General features: G+C 34.0%; 1 protein-coding gene across 1 annotated transcript in view; it reads left to right on the plus strand.

Annotated features, from left to right (window-relative positions):
• LOC148949030 (uncharacterized) overlaps window positions 1–23,996 on the plus strand; it is a 387,072-nt gene that overhangs the window by 120,012 nt on the left and 243,064 nt on the right. The window contains exons 27-29 of the mRNA XM_089095093.1: window positions 6,147–6,350; window positions 9,587–9,787; window positions 16,715–17,119. Of these exons, the coding sequence (XP_088951219.1) occupies window positions 6,147–6,350; window positions 9,587–9,787; window positions 16,715–17,119 (810 nt within the window). The remainder of the gene's footprint in view (window positions 1–6,146; window positions 6,351–9,586; window positions 9,788–16,714; window positions 17,120–23,996) is intronic.

Consider the following 23,996-nt stretch of genomic DNA (forward strand, 5'->3'; position numbering starts at 1 on the left):
AACACAACAAAGAAAACAACAAAAACAAAAAACAACAATAGAACAAAATTTATTTCACGAACAATCTCTTTTGACCTTTGGTGACACTGATTTCGAGCTGATCCTCTAAAGCAGTGATTCTCAAACTGTGGTACGCGTACCCCTTGGGGGCACGTAAATATTTTTAGGGGGTACGCAAATATTTTTAGAGGTTACCCGGCAGTCCAACAAAAAATATTCAATTCTTTAACTCTAAGACTGGCAATTTTATTTATATTTTAGCTATAGTTCACTTAGAGAGAAAGAGAGAGAAAAAGGTTTTATTAAAAAAAAATACAACACATTAACAACAAAACCCGAAGTTTATTAAACTTGTATGGGTACACATCACCTTTTACAAAACCCTACATACACAATTACTACCAGCCAGCCTTAGACCCCCCCCCCCCAAAAAAAGGACAAAAAATAATAAATAATAAGAAGAAAATAAATAAATAAAAATAAACGAAATAAATTAATTTCTAATAATTTCACGACCTAATTGGATACCGAAGACAGAAAACTAAAAATCATTCATTCTATTCTACCTCCTCGTCGCCCTCCCAAAAAAAAAGTGTCACAATCACTTGAGAGAAAATTGTCCCAGCAAGGATTAAAACTCATATGTAGACAAACACTGTCCTTTTAATTTACTGCGAAATTCATTTAGCTCATCAATTGTTGAAATTGCCTGCGTTAATGGTTCCCATACCCGAGGGCCAACATTTCTTATGGAAAAAACAGATCGCTTTGTAATATCCTGAGTTCGCCGAACTAGTGTTGATGTTCTGGTCGAGTAATTATGAAAATTAACACCACTTGTAAACATTTCCCTAAAACACTCAGGTAATAGCGCGTGTGCATATTTAAACATAAAAAGAGCATTATAAAAACGGAATAATCCAGCCATCGGTAATATATTTACTTGATTATATCTATGTCTAACAGACATATTATGATTTTCTCCAGTTAAAACACGTAGGGCATTATTTTGTAAACTTCTAAGGTGACGAAGGTGCATTAAAAACGCACTTGACCACACAAGACAACCATATAGAAGGTATGGGTGAACAAAAGAAAAATAAAGCAATCTCATAATGTCTTTTGGGAAAAAGTGCTTCAGTTTCCTCATCATCCCAACATTTCTGGCGACTTTGTCACTAACACATGAAATGTGTTCTTTGAAGTTCAGGCACTCATCAACAATCACCCCTAGATACTTTGTCGAAACTTCCCGAGGCAGAATATTTTCACCTAACTGTATTTTTTCAATCCAAGGGTAGTAATTGCTACTTCTCCCATACATTACAAAATGGGATTTTGCATGGTATAGCTGAAGTCTGTTAACCCTCATCCATTTCTCAATGTTTAACATGCCAGTCTGAAGATTTTGTATAAGCATTTCCCCGGTTTTTGCAGCAACAGTTAGATGTGTGTCATCAGCAAAATAAGGCAAAATAGATTTTGATGCTCCAGTATCCCGACATTTTAAATAAAAAGACAGTCCATTGATAGCATTTCGCAGGTCATCAATATATATAAGAAACAATAGTGGTCCCAAAACAGACCCTTGAGGGACACCGAATTCAACACTTTTAACTTGCGATTTAATTTCACCAGCACTGACAAACTGCTTTCTATCCTGGAGAAAAGATTCCAATAGACGATAAAACATACCTCGAAAACCACGATTCCTCAGCTTCACCAGAAAAATTCCATGGTCCACTGCATCAAAGGCTTTCACAATGTCCAAAAAAAACAAATGCAACTTTCCACCCTTGATCCAGAGCATCGGTCAAAAAAGTCGTGAGAAAAATAAGAGCTTGATCTGTCGACATTGCTTTTCGGAATCCAAACTGATTTTTACTAAAATACTTTTTATTCTCAAGAAAATCAACCTTCCAGCTACTAATCAATTTTTCAAAAACTCTCGATAAAACTGGCAGCAATGAAATAGGCCTATAATCCTTCGGCAAATGTTTTTTCCCCGCCCTTTAAAAGCGGATCCACTCTAGCAATTTTCATAAGATTGGGAAAAACACCAATTTTTAGGCACATATTAAATAGAACACAAACCTAGTTGCATATTTCCGAGAAAACATACTTAAGTACACGCAATGAAAGGAAGTCAGCACTCGAAGCATTATTTCTCATGTTTCACAATGTGGTACGTAATTCACTAGCAGTTACTGGTTTCAGATATGCAGATACATCACTTTCCTCGGGTAAAAACTGGTAGTATGTTCCATCCTCAGAAAATTTTCTCGTGGAGTTCGCTATCCGTTTACCAACAATAGAAAAATGGTCACACATATTATCTACAATCGAAGCATCAGTGTTGAAATTTTCAGGTAAAATTGAACTTTTGGAAGGGCTGAGAGCAGAGTGAATTACTCTCCACGTTCGCCTGGGATTACCTGCACTTTTTTTAAACTCATTTCTATAATAATTAATTCTCGCTTCTCGTAATAGGTTATTGAGTTCACAATTATATTTCTTGTATCTCACTTTTGCCTCAGGAGACACTACAGAATATTTATATAGCAGTCTTCGATTTGATATGGCCTTCATCAGTCCTCTAGTAACCCAGGGTTTTCTAGGGGTAACATGAAACGCTGGCTTTTTAATAACTGTACAACTTTCTTTTAGTAATTTAGTTATTTCTGAATACCACAATGAAAACTTTTCATTCACTTGCAGATCACTACTTTCTAAAAAGTCAAATTGAGTGTTCTTTTATTTTCTTCTGAATATGTTAAGAGCCTCAGCATCCATTTTCAATGCAGAAATTTGTGGTGGTATATTCATAGCTGTAGGGACACCAAACTCTCTAATAACAACAAGAACACCAAAATGATCAGAAACATCATTCAATTTCAAAATAACATCAGCAAAATCATACTTCACATTAACAAATATATTATCCAAAAGTGATTCTGAGCGCAAAGTCACTCGACTACATATATTAACTGTCGGTCTTAAACCGTAACCCAACATAAAATTTAAAAAATCATGAACTCTCGGGTTTACATTTACTGAAAATAGATGAAGATTAAAGTCTCCACAAACAAAGCATTGGCGATTTGAACCTGACAACTTATCCATTTGCCGCTCCAGCAAATCATTAAATTCCTGCACATTTCCAGATGGAGGTCAATAAACAACCACCACAAAGAAAAATTTTCCTGACTTACAAAGTTCAATCACCATTGATTCAAAAACCATCTCTTTATTTACACGTAGATCATTCCGTATTTTCATTGAAATATTCTTCCTGCAATATAAAGCCAATCCACCATGTAATCGTGATTCTCTATTTTGCATCACACAGTCATAACTATCAATTTCAAGTAGACTGATTGTATGATTACGAAGCCACGTTTCATTCAATGCAAGCAGATTCAACTCAGAAAACTTACATAGTTCGGTTAAAAAATTAAATGAACTAGAAAGACCTTGACAATTCAAATGGAAAATGCTCAAACTTTGCTGACCCATAGTAGATTTATTTCCAATATCAACTGGAAATTTATATTTAACCACTGGAAAAATCCTCCATCGTTCCCTCATCATAATCCGGATTTAAGACCCCATTCCCCAGAACATCCCAACTCAACGAATTTCTCTCAAGTTTTTTCAATCTATTATTGTCATAATCCAACTCATTTTTTCAAGACACAATCTTAGGAGGTAAACGAGGAAACTCATAGAAAAATTAACTCTACTTACAACAACCACAAGTGATCTCTAGTATCCAAGAGGGCCGCAATCAATAACAAAAGAAAAAAAAACTGAGAAAAAGAGAAATAAATTAAAATAAAATTTATCATAAATAAAATACAAAATAAAAAGATACAACATAACATAAATAGCGACGAAAACCACCCTGCCATTTCATCATAAACAATAAGTACAACAACATGGAACCCTCCATACAAGACAGTAGAACACGTTCCACCGTCTCGTACAAAAGAAAATCCCCGCCGCTGCACCCACTGCCCATACAATATAACAAAAAAAAACTCATGGAAAATAAAAAGGGAAAAATCTCACTCAAATTAAAAAATACAGGATAATGCAATCGAGGAAAAATATAATTGGTTTTCTTCATCAGGCACACACTTGTGCTAGTGCCGCTAACCACGAATACAAAATTCATCTTAATATAGCAAAAAATGACTCTAAACATCAAAACAAAGCAAAATGAAATGCTAGAATCAACAATCAAGTAGCTCTGGTATTGGCTCATTATACATATATTTCACTTTTCCAACACCTTCTCTCTCAATCTGAATGAAGGGAGGAACAGTATTAGATACCCAAGCTGGAATACTCTTTCTATTCAATTTAGATTTAGTCTCGTAAAGTCTCTTCCGCGATTCACGAACACACAATGGAGCATCATCGCTGACGTAAACATTATTCATAGCTGTATTTGAACTGATAGTCTTATTCTTAAGTTTTTTCCGATTACGTAAAATCATTAACTTCGCCTCGCGTGATTGGACATTCACGTTGACAAACTTTTGGTCTTTTTTATTCGTCACAATTGTAAATTCTGGAACCTTTGTTAATTCTAAACCATTGGTACATATTTCTTGAAATAAACTTTTAGCAGTGGCTACATTATCGCAAACCGTATTCCACACATTAATGTTATTTTCTTTAGATAAATATTCCACTGCCATTAATCGTGCCGACAACGAAGATGTCATTTCACAGTAATATTTTGCTTCAGTGGATACAATATTCATTTGCGTTTTTAGTGAAATTACTTATTCATTTACTGCATCTCAATTTTTACCAACTTGAGCAACATTGGATTGTAAGATAGCTTGAGCATTTTCCACAGAAATAACTCGATTTTCTAGATTAGCCAATCTCGTGTCAATTGATTTTAATGTACTTTGAGACTCCGTTACGATTTCAAGAATTTTCGAGAAATCGTCCGCTAATGACTGGATCGAAGCACGATTTATTGACTTTTGCGTTGAAGATGAATGCCTAGATTCGTCATGCGAAACCGATCCAAATTTGTCCTCTGATTTACGTTTACGCTTATTCCTCGTCATCACAAACCAGTAAATAAAAAATTAGAATATTCTTACCGGAAAAAGTACTTCTTATTTATCCACGTAAGTAGCGTCGTGCAGTTTGCTTAGGCGTTAATGCACGGCTAACACATAAATTGTCAACAGAAACTCCTCAAATCTTCGTATTGGGACCCTCAGCTAATAAATTGGCTTCTGTTTATGCGTAATCATTAATTAGCAGACTCCTTGCATAAAAAGAACTTGTTCGCATTCACAGAACAAAACTCCGCCCACTTTGCTATTTCAATTCATTTTATCTCACATCAACCTAGGTTAAAAGCACTAGCCAAACGATGTTACTCGGCTGATAGCTGATTCATAACTGAAAGTATGATTCATAACTTAGTAACGGTAACTGAGAAGGGGTACCTAAAATGTTTTGTGGGTAAAAAGGGATAGTGTCTAATCACATTTGAGAATCACTGCTCTAAAGAACATTGTTCTACTTTGGTCCAATGGTCAGATCAACCCTGAAGACCTTATTGTCCAGAGTCCTTCGGATTCTGACTATTTTAATTTTGTTTTGTTTTTTAGTGAAAATTTGAAAATTTTACCTCCTCTCAAGAATATTTTTTCTGCTTCGTCCGTATGCTTTGACCATAGAAATATCCCTGCTTGCAATTTTACTGAGTTTGTCAAGTTCTAATTTATTGCTCTTATGAGGTTGTAGAGGACTCCTGTAAATACAGATCTCAGCAAGGGTATTCAGACGAGCAAGATTTGGAGGAATTTGATTATGTGATATGGTCACACGTGACACCATTAATTGATCATCATTAGTATATGCTTTAGAGTTTTCATCACTTAAATGAAGAGACTTTTATTTAATTTTTTTAGGCAGCTGCTTTACTTGGAACAGGGAAAAGATTCCGATTTGAAGCACGCTATTTCTTTGTCTTCTTGAGGAGTTTTGATGATGGATTTCTAGTTCGATCTCCATGGGAGATTTAACTTGGGGAATATGAAATTCGAAGAATTAAAAAGAAATTGGAATAGGAAAGCTTCAAATGAAAAGATTTCTATTTAATTTTCTAGGCAGCTGCTCTACTTGGAACAGGGAAAGGATTCCGATTTGAAGCTCGTTATTTCTTCGTCTCCTTGAGGAACTTTGATGTTGGATTTCTAGTTCGTTCTCCATGGGAGGATTACCAAAATGGGGGCCTTTTGGTTCAGTTTTCGGCTGACAAAACTTTGTCAATAATGAATGGAACACTTGTTGGGACATATAATGCCGATGAAGTAAGCTCTGTTTGTGTAAATATTTTTCCTCGGGCTTCATTAAGAGATGGCTTCAAGTTTTTAATCTTTTGCTGATTATAAATTCTATTGATCAGTGGTAAACCCAAGATCTGATTACTATTATGATTCATAGTAAAAGCCAAAGAATTTTTTTTTTTTAAGATCTTAAACACAGAAGAAAAAGAAAGAATTAGTCATAAAAAGACTAAATCAGTAAAATAAAAAGAATTAGTAACAGTACTAAAAGGATTAAAATACAATAAGGTCCCACGTGCTGATAGTGTCTTAAATGAGTTTCTTAAATATGGTGGTTCTAAGGTTAGAAATAAGTTACTGGGGATTATAAAAATGATTTTTGAAAAGGGGGAAGTACCTAGCGATTTTAGAAAAACCCTAATTAAACCACTGTGTAAGAAAGGTGATAAAAGTAGGCGATATAAATAAATATTATGAATATGATTTTTGAAACTGGGGAAGTACCTAGCGGCTTTAAGAAAACCCTAACTAAACCGTTGTATAAGAAATGTGATAAGTATGATAAGAGTGAGTATGGCATAGTATGATAAGTATATAAGAGTGAGTATGTGATACTGTGATAAGAGTGAGTATGGCAATTATAGAGGCATTGCCCTGGTTTCTGTAGGTAGCAAATTACTTAGTATGAAGATACCTTTTAGACTTAGAGATGATGTAGACAGTCTTATGAGAAGAACAGTGCGGTTTTAGGCTCATCAAGCACCTTTAGCCCTCAGTTTTATAGACTATGAGCAGGGGCGAATTTCCAGCATTTTTATTGGGGGGCTAGAGGGGTCCATATCTGGATAGTCATGGGACATGGGCTATATAATAATGTTTTATCCAAATTTTGGGGGGAAACTGCCCTCTCTTGCCCCCTCCAAACGACGCCCCTGACTATAAACAAGCCCTTTATTCAGCTGATAGAAGAGCTTTAGCGAAGGTGTTATCCTTGTATGGCATACCAAGCATTATACATTATACATGCATTATACATACCAAGCATACCAAGCTTGTATGGCATATGACATTGAAGTAATTGGTACTATGTACGAAAAGGTAGAGGATGTGTTGACCAAATTTTCACTCTTGGGTTAATAATTGAGAAGTGCCTGAGTTGTCAAACACCTTTGGTCCTCAGTTTTATAGATTATGAGCAAGTTTTCGGTTCTGTTGATAGAAGAGCTTTAGCAAAGTTCTTGTCCTTGTATGGTATACCAAACAAATACATTAAAGTGATTAGTGCTCTGTATGAGAATAACACTGCTGCGCTTAAGGTAGGAAATAAGGTTAGTAGCTGGTCTCGCATTAAATCAGGATTTAAGCGGAGTTGTCTTTTATCCCCATTATTTGGATCATTTCCATGGACTTTGTCTTAAGGAGCACAGCAAAGGCAATTAGAGAATACGAAATCCAATCGAGAAGTAAAACTTTTCTGGACTTACGTTACGCTGATGATTTTAGTATCCCAGATGAAAGTATGAGTAAGAATGAACTTTAAGAGGTTTGGCGAGGGTGGTAGAATAGGTTTGAAAACTAATTTAAAGAAGACTGAAAAGGTGATAAGGTGACGTTGAGTAACGAAAAGATCGACCAAGTGGACTGCTTCACTTACCTAGTAAGTATTATCAATAAGGACAGTGGGTACAATCAAGATGTTAAAAGTAGAATAGCCAAGGCCCAGGGTGTTTTTTTACAGTTAAAAAAACTTTGGAAGAGTAGGAGGATAAGTCTGTGAACAAAGATTAGAATATTGGAAGCTACAATGATGACGATCGTTGAGTATGACTCTGAAGCATGGGTGTCCGGAAAATGGAGGACGATTTGCTATATGTTTTCCACAGAAATTGCCTATGGATTGTTTTGGGTACCCGACTGACTGACCCTATTTCAAACAGTAGGCTGCTCGAAAAATCGGGTTCAGTGCCACTTTCTAGGGCTGTAGTGAGAGAAACATTGAGATGGTTTGGGCACGTTCTAAGGATGAAGGATGACGGATTGCCAAAGATTATCCAAAGACACGGGTCGTTGGAAGATGTGCAAAAACGACAATTATAGCGTGTTAAAAATGAAAATAAAGGGCAAAGACACACGCAGTTAGAATATATACGACACCCAACAAGTAGGGGATTCAAAAAGGAAAATGAAAAGCAGCGAGTCAATGAAAATCAACCTGGACAGCGAGATTCAGAACGTGTCAAAATTAAAATGATAGCGATGATGATTGGGTTCGGGATTTTGACATGAATAAGCTCATCAATGCCTACCATACCTTTGTTAAAAAATAAAGGTTCGGCGATATGTATTTCGTAATGACGAAAGATAAGCCGAGGTATAACGAAGCAAACAAATTGAAAATGATAGCGATGATGATTGGATTTTGGATTTTTGCATGGATAAGGTCATCAATGCCTACCATACCTTTGTTAAAAAATAAAGGTTCGGCGATATGTATTTCATAATGAAAAAAGATAAGCCGAGGTGTAAAGAGGCAAACAAACTGAAAATGATAGCGATGATTATTGGGTTTTGGATTTTGGCATGGATAAGGCCATCAATACCTACCATACCTTTGAAAAAAAAAATTTTAATACCTTTTTTTTTAATGCTTCTCTAATTTATCTTCTGATAAGGGTGTTTTAACGTGAAATGTTCTTGAGTCTCTTTTATATTTTTTCATATTTACTTTTTTTAATATTGGTAGGTACAATGTTTTAGGTTTAGCACAATGGTTTAGCTTACTGTAAGGTACAATTTGTAATTTAACTTTTAATTAATATTCAAAAAATAATATATTTTTTGAATAATATAAATTTTTTTAATTAAACAAGTTGAGAATGGTTAGGGTACAGAATATCTACTTACTTTTTAAGAAAACAAAAACCTTTTACTCTTGACTGAAGTTTTTTGTTATTTAATAAGCAGAGGAGAAAAGAAAATATTGCATAATAAAGATACTTTACCAAAGTCTAGGTATATGAAGCTCAACCATCAACAGAAACAAAGTTTGATCAGCTGATGTTATATGTGTGAAAACAAGGCAGAGAATTTAAATCGCATTTGAATATCTGAACACAAACAGCGCGGAGAGAGAGAGAAAGAAAGAGAAAAATAGAGAGAGGGAGAGAGAGACCTTAAGTGTCATTAATCTGATTTTTATACTCACTTGTTCGTCAGCTTTGCTCTTTTGTTAACCTTTTATTTGTATCTTTTTCTTTTAGTACACCCTAGGTTTTTTCAAAGAAGCAAATGAAGACTTGAATGGAGCAAAAATAGTGAAGGGAGAGCTTTTGCTTGGACTACCATTTGTAGAAATGCTAAAATTCATCACCTTTTTGAAGTACAAAGAATCGGAACAAGCCTTGACACTAACTGCTGAACAAGCAGGAGCGTTTGCTACGCTTACACTAGACGCGAAGGATGTAAGTTGCTTTTTTCAATATTGATTTTAGTTTTAAAGATTGTTTTTTAAGATTTTTCTTTCGCTATTATACTTTTAATTTTTTCAATTCTTGTTTTTTTCCTTTGCTATTAGCAATTTTCTATTATTTATTCTTTTTTTCCCTGTCATAACCAAATATATTGTTTGATCATTGCATAAATGTTTCAAATCCAGTTGAGCTCTGGTACAGTTAACAATCAGGCTCACATTTGAATTCATTTTTAATTAAAGCTTTTGTTTGTTACTCTTTAAGTTTATTGTTTGCTGAAAAGAGTTATCAATGGTGCAATCGAATATACGAAAATTTATCTTTTTCGGTTGTAACACTTTGAAAAAAAAAAATGTTTTTTCATTCTGTGTTTTTTGTCATTTTATGCCACTTCTTTTATATCACCCACTTAAGCTTCAGCAGTCTAAGGTCGAAAGACTGGTGAGCTTTCATTCTTTTACACAGTTTACAGCTTCTGTGTTAACTAATTTAATTATTTCTTTTTTAATTTACAGAAGAATAGCATACAATTTTGAAAATAAAAATATTTCAACAACATAAATAAAAAAAGAATTTCTTATATTATCAGTTGCGCCTATTAAATATCAGGATAAATAATATAGTAAATTTTTCAGTGAATAATGGTAACTTTCGTGCTACAAAAGTACCACGGTTACCTTTGTTTAGTCAAGACTTTAGAAGCATGAGGCCATCTTGCTGGTTCTCCCCTCCAATGTACACCTTATTAAACTTACACTTTAAATCATTTTATAATTAGTGTTTCTGTCCTTGGTTCCAAATGGGAGTAGCTTACTTATTTACCAAGAATTGACCATAAAATATTTTAACATTTGAGAGAACATAGTTTTCTTATACAAGCTGTGTTTATTAAATAAGAAGATTGGCAGTAACACTTGTTTAAATTGGTCAAAATTTGCAGTGCGGAACTTTTGTATCTTCCAAAATATCAACTGTCGTACTCTTTCATCCTTTGCTTTTGAGTTTCCTTTCATTCATTTTTTGGAAAATTGTTTTTTTAATACATATTGTAGAAAATTATAAATCCCATAACACTAGGTTTTATTAATATTGGGAAAAGGAATTCAAGTTTTTTTTTCTTAGAAGTAAAATTACATGTTTGACACTGTGAGCTCGTATATTGCACAAACTTTTCTGCAAAATTTATCACATTTATACTATTATATGTTATTCATGTTGAATTCTATTCACACCCAACAGAAGAGTACTGAGATTTATGTTTCTGGCTTCTTAGAAAAATACATCCTTCGTTGGCTAATAGGTTGAGACGATCCCATTATGTTTTTAGTTTTCAAGGCTTATTTAGCATATTTATTTAGCGTAATTTATAGCAAAAATTAGCATAATTTAGCATATTTATACTATTATATACTATTCATGTTGAATTCTATTCATATCCAACAGAAAAGTACTGAGATTCATGTTTCTGGCTTCTTAGAAAAAAACATCCTTCTTTGGCAAATGGGTTGAGACGATCCCAGTATGTTTTAGTTTTCATGGCTTATTTAGCATAATTTATAGCAAAATTTAGCATAAATTTAGCAGAATTTAGCATAAATTTAGCAGAATTTAGCATATTTATACTGTTATATACTATTCATGTTGAATTCTATTCATATCCAACAGAAAAGTACTGAGATTCATTTTTCTGATTTCTTAGAACAAAACGTCCTTGGTTGGCAAATGGGTTGAGACGATCCCAGTATGTTTTTAGTTTTCATGGCTTATTTAGCATATTTATTTAGCAGAATTTATAGCAAAATTTAGCATAAAATTAGCATAATTTAGAATATTTATACTATTATATACTATTCGTGTTGAATTTTATTCATATCCAACAGAAAATTACTGAGATTCATGTTTCTGGCTTCTTAGAAAAAAACGTCCTTCTTTGGCAAATGGGTTGAGACGATCCCAGTATGTTTTAGTTTTCAAGGCTTAGCATGATTTAGCATATTCATACTATTATATACTATTCATGTTGAATTCTATTCATATCCAACAGAAAAGTACTGAGATTCATTTTTCTGGCTTCTTAGAAAAAAGCGTCCTTCGTTTGCAAATTGGTTGAGACGATCCCAGTATGTTTTTAGTTTTCATGGCTTATTTAGCATAAATTATAGCAAAATTTAGCATAAAATTAGCATAATTTAGCATATTTATACTATTATATACTATTCATGTTGAATTCTATTCATATCCAAAGAAAAGTACTGAGATTAATGTTTCTGGCTTCTTAGCAAAAACATCCTTCTTTGGCAAATGGGTTGAGACGATCCCAGTATGTTTTACTTTTCATGGCTTATTTAGCATAATTTATAGCAAAATTTAGCATAAATTTATCAGAATTTAGCAGAATTTAGCATACTTATACTATCATATACTATTCAAGTTGAATTCTATTCATATCCAACAGAAAAGTACTGAGATTCATGTTTCTGGTTTCTTAGAACAAAACATCCTTGGTTGGCAAATGGGTTGAGATGATCCCAGTATGTTTTTAGTTTTATGGCTTATTAGCATATTTATTTAGCATAATTTATAGCAAAATTTAGCATAAATTTAGCATAATTTAGCATATTCATACTATTATATACTATTCATGTTAAATTCTATTCATATCCAACAGAAAAGTACTGAGATTCATTTTCCTTGATTCTTAGAAAAAAACGTCCTTCGTTGGCAAATGGGTTGAGACGATCCCAGTATGTTTTTAGTTTTCATGGCTTATTTAGCATATTTATTTAGCATAATTTGTGGCAAAATTTAGCCTAAATTTAGTATAATTTAGCATATTTAAACTAGTATATACTATTCATGTTGAATTCTATTCATATCCAACAGAAAAGTACTGAGATTCATTTTTCTTGATTCTTAGAAAAAAACGTCCTTCGTTGGCTAATGGGTTGAGACGATCCCAGTATTTTTAGTTTTCATGGCTTATTTAGCATATTTATTTCGTATTATTTGTAGCAAAATTTAGCATAAATTTAGCATAATTTAGCATATTCATACTATTATATACTATTCATGTTAAATTCTATTCATATCCAACAGAAAAGTACTGAGATTCATTTTCCTGGCTTCTTAGAAAAAAACGTCCTTCGTTGGCAAATGGGTTGAGACGATCCCAGTATGTTTTTAGTTTTCATGGCTTATTTAGCATATTTATTTAGCATAATTTATAGCAAAATTTAGCAAAAAATTAGCATAATTTAGCATATTTATACTATTATATACTATTCATGTTGAATTCTATTCATATCCAACAGAAAAGTACTGAGATTCATGTTTCTGGCTTCTTAGAAAAAAACATCCTTCTTTGGCAAATGGGTTGAGACGATCCCAGTATGTTTTAGTTTTCATGGCTTATTTAGCATAATTTATAGCAAAATTTAGCATAAATTTAGCAGAATTTAGCATATTTATACTATCATATACTATTCATGTTGAATTCTATTCATATCCAACAGAAAAGTACTGAGATTCATGTTTCTGGTTTCTTAGAACAAAACGTCCTTGGTTGGCAAATGGGTTTAGACGATCCCAGTATGTTTTTAGTTTTTATGGCTTATTAACATATTTATTTAGCATAATTTATAGCAAAATTTAGCATAATTTAGCATATTTATACTATTATATACTATTCATGTTAAATTCATATCCAACAGAAAAGTACTGAGATTCATTTTTGTGGCTTCTTAGAAAAAAACTTCCTTCGTTGGCAAATGGGTTGAGACGATCCCAGTATGTTTTTAATTTCCATGGCTTATTTAGAATATTTATTTAGCACAATTTATAGCAAAATTTAGCATAAATTTAGCATAGTTTAGCGTGTTTATACTATTATATACTATTCATGTCGAAATCTATTCATATCCAACAGATAAGTACTGAGATTCAGGTTTCTGGTTTCTTAGAAAAAAGCTTCCTTCTTTGGCAAATGGGTTGAGACGATCCCAGTATGTTTTTAGTTTTCATGGCTTATTTACCATATTTATTTAGCATAATTTATAGCAAAATTTAGCAAAAAATTAGCATAATTTAGCATATTTATACTATTATATACTATTCATGTTGAATTCTATTCATATCCAACAGAAAAACACTGGGATTCATGTTTTTGGCTTCTTAGAAAAAAACATCCTTCTTTGGCAAATGGGTTGAGACGATCCCAGTATGTTTTTAGTTTTCATGGCTTATTAAGCATATTTATATAGCATAATTTATAGCAAAATTTAGCATAAATTTAGCCTAATTTAGCATATTTATACTATTATATACTATTCATGTTGAATTCTATTCATATCCAACAGAAAAGTACTGAGATTCATTTTCTGGTTTCTTAGAAAAAATGTCCTTCGTTGGCAAACGGGTTGAGACGATCCCAGTATGTTTTTAGTTTTCATAGCTTATTTAGCATATTTATTTAGCATAAAATATAACAAAATTCAGCATAAATTTAGCATAATTTAGCATATTCATACTATTATATACTATTCATGTTGAATTCTATTCATATCCAACAGAAAAGTACTGAGATTCATTTTCCTGGCTTCTTAGAAAAAAACGTCCTTCGTTGGCAAATGGGTTGAGACGATCCCAGTATGTTTTTAGTTTTCATGGCTTATTTAGCATATTTATTTAGCATAATTTATAGCAAAATTTAGCATAAATTTGGCATAATGTAGCATATATGTACTATTATATACTATTCATGTTGAATTCTATTCATATCCAACAGAAAAGTACTGAGATTCATGTTTCTGGCTTCTTAGAAAAAAACGTCCTTCGTTGGCAAAAGGGTTGAGACGATCCCAGTATGTTTTTAGTTTTCATGGCTTATTATCTTTTCCCAACAATCATTTCTCAATTTAGATTTAGATTCGTTTCTATAGAAACTATCCTTTTTCAATTCAAGATGTATAATGTAGTTCTTTTTTTATGGTGCTCGTTTTCTATAGTTTGTTTTAACAATCCAGTGATATCTTAATGTAGGTACATAAGGGAGAAAATATTTAGGCTATTTATTTTCGCTTGATAATTGTCTTTTTGGAATAATATCTTATTAGTTTGAAAAAAAAATTATTTTGAGGAAGAACAGTCATAGAACTATCATTTATCACCCCGAGATACATTTTGTTATTTTACCTTTTTTATGCGCTCTATCTATTTTTTTCTTTTTTTTTTTTTTGATCCTACATGATTTTGTTTTAGATAAAAGGAAAAATGACCGGTAGAAAAAAAATGTAGTTTTTTCCATGGACAATTGTCTTTTTGCAATCTTCTGTTACTTTTGATATAAAAAAAAGAAGAAATTAAATTAAAAAAAATTGAAAAAAAAGTCATATAGACACAATCATTGGTCAACTCGAGGTATGTTTAATGTGTTTTTAAGCCACTCCTTTTTTTCTGTCTTTCGAAACTTCTTCTTCTCCTTGGGTGGCCGGCGTCTACCCCCCCCCCCCGGCGAATACTCCCCGGAAAGTACCCCCCCCCCCCGCGGAAAATACTCCCCCCAGAAAATACCCCCGTGAAGAATGCCCCCTCTCGCGGAAAATACCCCCCTGGTAAATACCCCCCCCCCGGAAAATACCCCACCATGGAAAATAAGGCTTTCCAAATTTGAGAAGTTTATGTGTTTTATTTTTTTTGTATTTCCGTAGGGGGAAGGAATTTGGGTACCTGTGTATTGTGCATCACTCACTCAAGTTTATGCTGTGTAAAACTCGAGAACAAACCTGTTTCTTCGTTACTTTTTTTTTTTTCAGCTTAGCGCGAGACAACACAAAGAGAAGTGACAGAATATATGGGAAATATATAATTTGGGCTATATATGTGCCCATAAGGGGAAAAGTATTTGGACAGTTTGGAATCAGAAAATAATTATTTCTAGGCATGGCCACTAAAAAATTACAGAAAAATAGCGAGATATCTGGAAATTGTGTTAACTAAAAAAAAAAAAAAAAAAAAAAAAAAAAAAAAAAAAAAAAAAAAAAAAAAAAAAACATGTATAAAGTAAATGTAATGTTTCATTTAAGTGTTTTTCCCCCAGTGTTAAGTGTTTTTTTTTCTTCAATGACCGACTTTCCAAGTATTAAGTACTATCTTTAGGTTAATGTAGTGTTTCATTTAAGTGTTTTATGATGATCGCTGATCAAAGTTTATGTTATTTGTGACTTTCATTTACGTTATTTTACTGTGTTCATGGCCGTATATTTGGCTTTAAAATACACTTATCTATCTATCGATTATGCAGAATAATTGTACGTAACACATTTTGCATGCAGACCCGTTATACTTTACCCCTCCCCCCCTAATATGCAAATCTATTGCCCAAATTTAATTCTAAAGTAGCGAAAAATCTAACGGAAAAACTGGTGTGTTCTCGAATTTTACACAGCATAAACTTGAGTGAGTGGCGCATAATACACAAGTACCGAAATACCTCCCCCCCCCCTACGGAAATAAAAAAAATAAAACTCAAACAAAATTCTCAAATTTGGAAAGCCTTATTTTCCAAGGGAGGGGGGTATTTTCCGGGGGGGGGGTAAATGCCTAGAACCTTCTCCTTGATTGGTTAAAAAAAAATAGGCTTTTATTTTCCTTGGACAATTCTCTTGGAACTTTTAGTTTGATGATTATCTTTTTTTTAAGAGAAACAGTCATATGAAATATAATTTTTCGACTCGGATATATTTTACAATTTTTTTTCTCTTTATTCTTCATAAGCTATCTATGTTTATAAAATATAAACAATTGTGCGATTTTCTTCTAAATCCAAGGGAAAGTGATTGTTCAAAAATCGATAAATGATTTTTTCCTTTGATTATTCCCTTTTTCATAGCAGTCACCTTTTAGGACAAAATTATATTTTAGGTTGAAGAAAATCAGTCATACGAGCTATCATTTGTCAACTCAAGATATATACTATTACCATATTTTGATTCTGCCTTTTCATTATATACCTCCAAAGAAGAAGACGAAGAGCTTGAACAGTCTAATAGAACAGCTTCGGTTCACTTTCATATAAAACATACAGACATCAGCATGGCAAATTATAGCACACATTTTGACTTCAACTTGACTGAAGCTACCCTGCCGAATAGTGTGGGCGAAGAAGGAGTTAACCTAAAAACGCATTTAAGCATAGCGTCCGATTTAGTTGGTATTCCTCTTGTTGTCGTCGGATTAGAACACGATACTACAACGGCAGCTGTACTTAAAGACACTATTTCCTGGCGAAATAAATTTACAAATGCAAAATTTGATAGCAACGTAGATGTGAGTACCGCTTTTTTTATAGTATATGCAATAGTGTGAACTCACTTGAGAACAATGTGTCTCCCGTGTTTTTTCTCTGTAATTAAAAAATTAAAATTTTGTTCAGCGTAGTTGATTTCCAGATATAAAATATTTTTTTGAGGAGGACACCCCCCCCCCCCAAAGCCCTCAGGGCAAGGGTTGTAAGTTATACCCTGGGGGCATCTAAGGTTTCTATAGAAAACTTTGTCGTAGAAACTTAAAAAAAAGCTGATTCGATTGGAAATTCAAAGGGCTAGTGCCCTTTTTAATAGTCGAAAATGAATGTAAGCCAATTAACCCCCCTCTCACACCCACCATTTCCCCAAACACATCCAATCAAAATTTTGAGATAGCCATTTTCTTCAACATTGTTGAAATTCCTGAAAATTAGGTCTTTTGAGGATGACATCCCCCCCCCCACAGCCCTCGGGACAAGGGTTGTAAGTTATGCCCTGAAGGAATATGAGGTTTTTATAGAAAGCGTTGTCGTACAAACTTCGAAAAGGGCTCATTCGATTGGAAACGGAAATGGCTAGTGCCCTTTTTAATAGTCGAAAGTGATTGGAAGGCAACTAACACCCCTTCCACGCCCACCATTTATCTAAACACATCCAATCTAAATTCTGAGATAGCCATTTTGTTCAAAGTGGTTGAAAAATCCGGAAATTATATCTTTGAGGATGACACTTCTCCCACAGCCCTCAGGGCAAGGGTTGTAAGTTTTGCCCTGGGGGCATATAAGGTTTTTATTGAAAGCTTTGTCGTAGAAACTTGAAAAGAGGCTCATTCGATTGGAAATTCAAAAGGCTAGTACCCCTTTTAATAGTCGAAAGTGATTGGAGGGAAACTAACCCCCTGTTACGCCCACCTTTCCCCCAAAGACATCCAATCAAAATTTTGAGATAGCCATTTTGTATAACGTAGTTTAAAGTTTTGGAAATTATGGCAAACCACCCACAGCCCCCAGGGCAAGGGTTGTAAATTATGTACTGGGGACATATAAGGTTCTTATAGGAAGCGTTGTCGTAGAAAATTCCAAAAGGCCTAATTCGATTGGAAATTGAAATGGCCAGTGCCCTTTTTAATGGTTGAAAATGATTGGAGGGCAACTAACCCCCTCTCACGCCCAGCATTTCCCCAAACACATACAATCACAATTTTGAGATAGCCATTTTTCTCAACGTAGTTGAAAGTTCTGGAAATTCTGTCTTTGAGGAAGACAACCCCCCCCCCCCCCCCACAGCCCTCAGGGCAAGGTTTGTCAGTTATGCCCTGGGGTTATATAAGGTATTTATAGAAATTGATGTTGTAGAAAATTCAAAAAGGGCTTATTTGATTGGAAATTGAAAGGGCTAGTGCCCTTTTTAATAGGCGAAAGTGATTGAAGGGCAACAAACCCCTCTCTCACGCCAACCATTTCCCAAACACATCCAATCAACATTTTTATATAGCTATTTTGTTCAACGTATTTGAAAGTTCTGGAAATTAGGTCTTTGAGGATGACACTTCCACCAGAGCCCTCAGAGCTAAGGTTGTAAGTTAGACCCTGGGGTTATATAATGTTTTTATTTAAAACTTTGTCGTAGAAACCTGGAAGAGAGCTCATTTGATTTGAATTTGAAAAGAATAGTTTACTTTTTAATAATCGAAAGTGACTGGAGGGCAACTAACTCCCCTCTCACTCCCACCATTTCCCCAAACACAACCAATTTAAGATCGCCATTTTGTTCAACGTAGTTGAAAGTTCTGGAAATTAGGTCTTTGAGGATGACAACCCCCCACAGCCCTCAGGGCAAGGGTTTTAAGTTATGCCCTGGAGGTATATAAGGTTTTTAGTAGAATGGCCTTATTGACTCGTGACAGGACCACGTGGTTTATGGTCCATATATGGGCATAGAGTCATTAGGGAGAACACGTGGTTGATGGGGTCAATGACCTCTTTTTCCAAGGTCGATTTATTTGATGTTTCTATGTGTAATAGCTCCGGGACGAAGGTTGCACATGCGCATTGAATTCTAACGGGAACAATGTTATTGATCTAGGACTCGAGGGGGAAGTGAATTTCCGAGAAATTGATTGCGTAATCAAAGTGTGTCAACAACAACAACAACGACCTTGACATTCGCTGAGAGCGTGCACTTACAACAGCAAAAACCCGGAATTTGGAACACCTGTGCTGTCGACCTCAATTCACCTATCGTGAATCAATAATTCCCCTTAGAAACAACAAATTAATTTCCATTTCTTGACAGATCAATCAATCAATGACATCATCTGTCAGACTTTAAAAATTTCCGCCTAGAAACATTTCTCCAGGAATAGATCCAAGTCATTAATGTCTTCGCCTCGGGAACAGTTCTACTGGTCGAACTCCAAAAGATATTAATAACCAAAGGCCATAGAAACAATTAGGCAAGAAACATCTTAGCGATGAATTGTTTTAGCGCGCGAAATGGTTTCATATTAATTTGAAATGCGTTAGCGCAGAGATGCCAATAACAAAGGAACACGCTGAATTTACGTTTAGGGATTATTTGGGCGAAACCGTTTTAGACAGGTTATGGAACTATTTCGGCGAAACAGATAGAGACATTTTAAAAAAGATTTTTGAAGAGATTTTAGAAGAGAATTTGAGTGTGGTCGTTATAATACACAAGCTTCATTTGAACAGTGTTGTGAGGTCCTCTAACCCAAGCTCCCAAAGGGCCACCGGCGCCCCCAAAGGCCCCCCCCGTCCCCCCAATGCCATCCCCGGGCCCCCCCCAAAGGCCCATCGAGCTCCCAAAGAGCCCCAGCCCCCCAAACGCCCTCCTCAGACCCTCAAAGGCCCTCCCCTGGTCCTCAAAGGGCCCCCGGACCCCCAAAGGGCACCCCCGGGCCCCCCAAAGGCCCATCGAGCTCCCAAAGGCCCTCCCTGTGCCCCAAAGGCCCTCCCCCGGCCCCCTCATCCTCCTCCTCCCACCTCCTCCCTCCTCCTCCTCCTCCTACCTCCTCCCCCTCCTCCTCCTCCCTCCTCCTCCTCCTCCCTCCTCCTCCTCCTCCCACCTCCTCCTCCTCCTCCCACCTCCTCCTCCCTCCCCTCCCCCCTCCCATTCCCTCCCCATTTTTTATATTTTTTTGTGCATTGAGACACAGAACGACCCCCTCCCCCCGGCCCCTCCCCCTCCAAAGGTCTGATTTTTTCAAAGTTCATTTTGAATTTCTTTCATTGAAATGCAAGAGTTGGAATATTTCAGTAGTGTTTGGTTGTGGTTTAACTTGTCACAGTTACATTTTCTTGATTTTTCAAAGTTCATTTTGAATTTCTTTCGTTGAAATGCAAGAGTTGGAATATTTCAGTAGTGTGATGTTGTAGTTTACCCTGTCAAAGTTACATTCCCTTAATTTTTCAAAGTTCATTTTGAATTTCTTTCGTTGAAATGCAAGAGTTGGAATATTTCACGACTGTTTGGTTGTGGTTTACCATGTCACAGTTACATTCACTTAATTTTTCATAGTTCATTCTGAATTTCTTTCGTTGAAATGCAAGAGATGGAATATTTCAATAGTGTTTGGTTGAGGTTTACCTTGTCACAGTTACATTTCTTGATTTTTCAAAGTTCATTTTAAATTTCTTTCGTTGAAAAGCAAGAGTTGGAATATTTCAGTAGTGTTTGGTCGTGGTTTACCTTGTCACAGTTACATTTTCTTGATTTTTCAAAGTTCATTTTGAATTTCTTTCGTTGAAATGCAAGAGTTGGAATATTTCAGTAGTGTTATATTGTAGTTTACCCTGTCACAGTTACAGTAACTTAATTGTTCATAGTTCATGTTGAATTTCTTTCGTTGAAATGCGAGAGATTGAATATTTCACTAGGGTTTCGTTGTTGTTTACCTTGTCACAGTTACATTTTCATTAATTTTCAGTGTTCAGTTTTACTTTATTTCGCTGAATTGCCAGAGTTGGAATATTTCAGTAGTGTTTTTTTGCGGTTTACCTTGTCACAGTTACATCTTCTTAATTTTTCAAAGTTCATTTTGAATTTCTTTCATTGAAATGCAAGAGTTGGAATATTTCAGTAGTGTTTGGTCGTGGTTTACCTTGTCACAGTTACATTTTCTTGATTTTTCAAAGTTCAATTTGAATTTCTTTCGTTGAAATGCAAGAGTTGGAATATTTCAGTAGTGTGTTATTGTAGTTTACCCTGTCACAGTTACATTCACTTAATTTTTCAAAGTTCATTTTGAATTTCTTTCGTTGAAATGCAAGAGTTGGAATATTTCAGTAGTGTTTGGTTGTGGTTTACCTTGTCACAGTTACATTTTCTTGATTCTTCAAAGTTCATTTTGAATTCCTTTCTTTGAAATGTAAGAGTTGGAATATTTCAGTAGTGTTTGGTTGTGGTTTACCTTGTCATAGTTACATTTTCTTGATTTTTCAAAGTTCATTTTGAATTTCTTTCGTTGAAATGCAAGAGTTGGAATATTTCAGTAGTGTTTGGTTATGGTTTACCTTGTAACAGTTACATTTTCATGATTCTTCAAAGTTCTTTTTGAATTTCTTTCGTTGAAATGCAAGAGTTGGAATATTTCAGTAGTGTTTGGTTGTGGTTTACCTTGTCAAAGTTACATTTTCTTGATTTTTCAAAGTTCATTTTGAATTTCTTTCATTGAAATGCAAGAGTTGGAATATTTCAGTAGTGTTTGGTTGTGGTTTAACTTGTCAAAGTTACAATTTCTTTATTTATAAAAGTTCATTTTGAATTTCTTTCGTTGTAATGCAAGAGTTGGAATATTTCAGTAGTGTTTGGTTGTGGTTTACCTTTGTCAAAGTTACATTTTATTGATTTGTAAAAGTTAATTTTGAATTTCTTTCTTTGAAACGCAAGAGTTGGAATATTTCAGTAGTGTTCGGTTGTGGTTTACCTTGTCACAGTTACATTTTCTTGATTTTTCAAAGTTCATTTTGAATTTCTTTCGTTGAAATGCAAGAGTTGGAAAATTTCAGTAGTGTTTGGTTGTGGTTTACCTTGTCACAAATACTATTTCTTGATTTTAAAAGTTCATTTTGAATTTCTTTCGTTGAAATGCAAGAGTTGGAATATTTCAGTACTGTTTGGTTGTGGTTTACATTGTCACATTTACATTTTCTTGATTTTTCAAAGTTCATTTTGAATTTCTTTCGTTGAAATACAAGAGTTGGAATATTTCAGTAGTGTTTGGTTGTGGTTTACCTTGTCACAGTTACATTTTCTTGATTTTTCAAAGTTCATTTGAATTTCTTTCTTTGAAATGCAAGAGTTGGAATATTTCAGTAGTGTTTGGTTGTGGTTTACCTTATCACAGTTACATTTTCCTGATTTTTCAAAGTTCATTTTGAAATTCTTTCATGGAGCTGTTAGATTTGGAAGAGTTAAATAGTGGTTGGGTGTGGTTTACCTTGTCACACTTACATTCTCCTTATTTTTCAAAGTTCATTTTGAATTTCATTTATTGAAAAGGAGGAGTTGAAATATTTCAGTAGTGTATGGTTGTGGTTTACCATGTCACAGTTACATATTCATGATATTTCAAAGTTCATTTTGAATTTCATACGTTGAAATGCAGGAGTTGGAATATTTCAGTAGTGTTTGGTTGTGGTTTACCTTGTCACAGTTACATTTTCCTGTTTTTTCAAAGTTCATTTTGAATTTCTTTCGTTGAAATGCAAGAGTTGGAATATTTTAGTAGTGTTTGGTTGTGGTTTACCTTGTCACAGTTACATTTTCTTGATTTTTCAAAGTTCATTTTGAATTTCTCTCGTTGAAATACAAGAGTTGGAATATTTCAGTAGTGTTTGGTTGTGGTTTACCTTGTCACAGTTACATTTTCTTGATTTTTCAAAGTTCATTTTGAATTTCTTACGTTGAAATGCAAGAGTTGGAATATTTCAGTAGTGTTTGGTTGTAGTTTACCTTGTCACAGTTACATTTTCTTGATTTTTCAAAGTTCATTTGAATTTCTTTCGTTGAAATGCACGAGTTGGAATATTTCAGAAGTGTTTGGTTGTGGTTTACCTTGTCACAGTTACATTTTCTTGATTTTTCAAAGTTCATTTTTATTTTATTTAGTTTAAATTAAAGAGGTTGTATTTTTAATGTGTTTTTGTTTATTGTTTACAGTGTCTCAGTTACATTTTATTTATTTTTCAAAGTTCATTTTGAATTTCTTTCATTGTAATGCAAGAGTTGGAATATTTCAGTAGTGTTTGGTTGTGGTTTACCCAGTCATAGTTACATCTTCTTGATTTTTAAAAGTTCATTTTTTAATTTATTACTTTGAAATGCAAGAGTTGGAATATTTCAGTAGTGTTTGGTTGTGGTTTACCTTGTCAAAGTAACATTTCTTGATTTTTCAAAGTTCATTTTGAATTTCTTACGTTGAAATGCAAGAGTTGGAATATTTCAGTAGTGTTTGGTAGTGGTTTACCTTATCGCAGTTACATTTTCTGGATTTTTCAAAGTTCATTTGTATTTCTTTCATTGAAATGCAAGAGTTGGAATATTTCAGTAGTGTTTGGTTCTGGTTTACCTTGTCGCAGTTACATTTTCTTGATTTTTTCAAAGTTCATTTTGAATTTCTTTAGTTGAAGTGAAAGAGTTGGAATATTTCAATAGTGTTTGGTTTTGGTTTACCTTGTCACAGTTACATTTTCTTGATTTTTCAAAGTTCATTTTGAATTTCTTTCGTTGAAATGCAAGAGTTGGAATATTTCAGTAGTGTTTGTTTGTGGTTTACCTTTTCAAAGTTAAATTTTCTTGAATTTTCAAAGTTCATTTTTAATTTATTTCTTTTTAATGAAAGATTTGGAATATTTAAGTAGTGTTTGGTTGTGGTT

This window comes from Artemia sp. Qi Xiang Cuo, chromosome 9 (assembly GCF_049724085.1).
Source record: "Artemia sp. Qi Xiang Cuo chromosome 9, ASM4972408v1, whole genome shotgun sequence".
In the NCBI taxonomy this organism is placed as follows: domain Eukaryota; kingdom Metazoa; phylum Arthropoda; class Branchiopoda; order Anostraca; family Artemiidae; genus Artemia; species Artemia sp. Qi Xiang Cuo.